We start from the raw sequence: 2,675 nt of genomic DNA, 5'->3' as shown, positions 1-2,675 counted from the left end.
TCTTGATGACTGTCAAATGGTTGAAAACTTAAATAATGCAAACTTAGCCCCAAAAATAGAGTCATCAGCCATTAGAAAAAAAGATGAAGAAATCATGAGTTATTAAGAAAAAGCTGAGTCATGCATCCCATTCAGGCATTAAACCAACTGAAGTCCTGAGACCTACAAGATCAACAAATAAAATCCCACTCAAGAAGCGAGCTTCCTCCATTTAACGTAAGAGGTGATTATCACAAACCAGTCTCCTAGAACTCTCAAAGGCACACAAGCAACAGGAATATTCTCATGAAGACACAGCACAACTTCTTCTAGATCTAGAATTACTGTGGTACAAAGAGGAAGATCATCCTCAGAGAATGTACTAAACTCCTAAGTAATGTCAGCTGAATATAGAAATATTGGTTACCAGCTCAAGAATCAAGACTCTACTACTCTTTTAACAGGTAAGTTTTGCTAACACTGAAGCTCCGACATACTTTCGGCACCAGGTTGCAAACACAAAGGTAATGCACACACATATGAGCAATGGAAGAGCTGGATACCAAATTCACCAGATGATGTTATACAGCCGATATTGACATTAAGCAAGTAGATAATACAGCCCCACTTCACTATACAGAAGTCGCACAATGCAGCCCTCAGACAGAGAAAATGCAGATTTGACAAAGTTATGCTTAACTTTATTTGCTGCAAGGGCATCTCATGCTTACTACTTTCACAAGAATTTCTCAATGCTAGTGGTCAATGTGGACTTGGGAACAGCACCAATAACAGCATCTTTCTTCTCACCACTCTTAAATATCATGACAGTCGGTATGCTTCTGATGCCATATCGAGTGGCAACTGAAGAGCTCTCATCAGTGTTAACTTTGTAGCACTTCAATTTCCCTGCATACTGCTTTGCCAATTCATCAATGACAGGGTGGATCATTCGGCAGGGACCACACCATGGAGCCCAAAACTCAGCCAGTACTGGAGATTCAGACTCCAAAACAAGTGATTGCCATGTCGCATCAGTCACACCAGCCACTACATCAAAAATAAGAAATGACTGTTAATGCTCAAACATATCTCTTTCTGAATCACTCTTCCAATTTTAGAGTGGTGACCATCTCAGTTCCTCTAATACATAACAAAATGCAGACCCAGAAAGCAAGATATGGCCTTAACCTTTTGAAATTTGCTTTAAAAAACCAGGTTTCTCGTTTTCTACAGCAAACTTGTGCATATACTTGCACACGAACAATACATAAGAGATCCCAAATTATGGTTGCATCAGTATATGACGGATCCCCAGTTATGGCTGCAATTTTTTCCATTTTCAGAATGTGCCCATGAAGAGCTTTCCAGAGAAGTTTTACCTATACTGCAGCACTATAGAGATTTGCAAAGTGCTTATGCTGAGCTCAAGCTAAAGCATTCAACAAGTTCTGCTTTAGTGATTGTTGGTTATGAATGAGTTTGTTGGCGACGATGCCCTAAAGTTCTAAGAGTTTTCATTTTACGATTGCCCTAAAGTTCTAAGATTTTCATTTCCTCAAAACCTATGATAATCTCATTAATGATGTAGATTAGCAAGGGGATGCAATTATACGATAATATATATCCATATCGGTACACCACAATTTCTATTTCCTCTAACAAGAGAGGACTGTATCCAAGAAAAACAAACCTTTCTTGTGCAATTTCTTTGGCATCGAGTCATTCATTTGCAAAAAGTTGACAACTGGAGCCTTCTTTTACACAAACAATAAAATTAGGCTCGTTGGCTTCAAGGACACAACTAAGGCATCCTTTTTCGCCGCAAACATTATTACTAAAGGTAGGTCTAGCAGAGCTCATCCACATATCAACAGAGAACTCTGGCGACACTTCTTATGCCTACTGCAATCATTTTGTGTAATCTCTTATAGCATAGGATAGTTCGTCCACGACTAAGTGCGACCCAATACTAAGCCTTCAGTTCCGCATAACTGAACTAGGCCAGGCAATCAAATCAAATCATATCTACGGATACACCGACGATAAATGAATCGAAGAACAAGTTCAGGTAACTCCACAAACGAGAGAAAAATCACAGAAACACTGACATTAGCATTAAAAAAAAAAGGAAGAAATGGCGTGAGCTTGAGGAATCCGACCTTCAACCGCAGTATCCTGAGCCTCGCAGACAACGGCCGGCGCACGCCTCGGGCGCTGACGCTCGGAGATCTCAGCGACCGAGCGACCGAAACCGGCCCGATCCTCAACCCGCTGGCCTGCGGGAACGTGGCCGATCGCCGGCGGCCGGCGGTGGGGGCGAGGAGGACGCGGAGGCGACCGGAGAGAGCGGCGGCGGACGCCGCGCCGGAGGAGCAGGGCACGGCGAGGGACTCGAGCACGGCGGCCATGGGGAGACGGGGACCGGGAGGCGCGAACGGCGAAGCGAAGAACGTCACTGCGAAGGGCACGAAGAAGAAGAAGAAGAAGAAGAAGCGGAGAGTGGAGAGATTATTTTTCTAGGGAGAGAGGGATGTGTTTGGCTGGCGTTTGTTTGGAGCGTAGTAATGGAGCGGATGATGATATCGGCAGTGGATGAGGATGAGGGTCACGTTTGGGAAACCATTGCACTAATTGATTTTGGAAAAATAACAAAAATGACCCTTGAACTATGACTCGATGTAATAACGGGATTA

At 43.4% G+C, this 2,675-nt stretch overlaps 1 protein-coding gene across 1 annotated transcript; it reads right to left on the bottom strand.

Moving 5' to 3' along the window:
- Positions 1–519: 519 nt before the first annotated feature.
- Positions 520–2,463, bottom strand: LOC120287530 (thioredoxin M1, chloroplastic-like; the record flags this gene model as incomplete). The annotated part of the gene is made up of 2 exons (XM_039300342.1): positions 520–1,029; positions 2,142–2,463. Coding segments are annotated over 2 exons (636 nt in total), but the record flags the coding sequence as incomplete, so codon positions are not given.
- Between the last annotated feature and the right edge of the window lie 212 nt (positions 2,464–2,675).

The sequence above is a fragment of the Eucalyptus grandis genome, chromosome 8 (genome assembly GCF_016545825.1).
Source record: "Eucalyptus grandis isolate ANBG69807.140 chromosome 8, ASM1654582v1, whole genome shotgun sequence".
Lineage (NCBI taxonomy): Eukaryota > Viridiplantae > Streptophyta > Magnoliopsida > Myrtales > Myrtaceae > Eucalyptus > Eucalyptus grandis.
The sequence above is the reverse complement of the archived record's forward strand: the minus strand, read 5'-3'. Positions and strand labels throughout refer to the sequence as shown.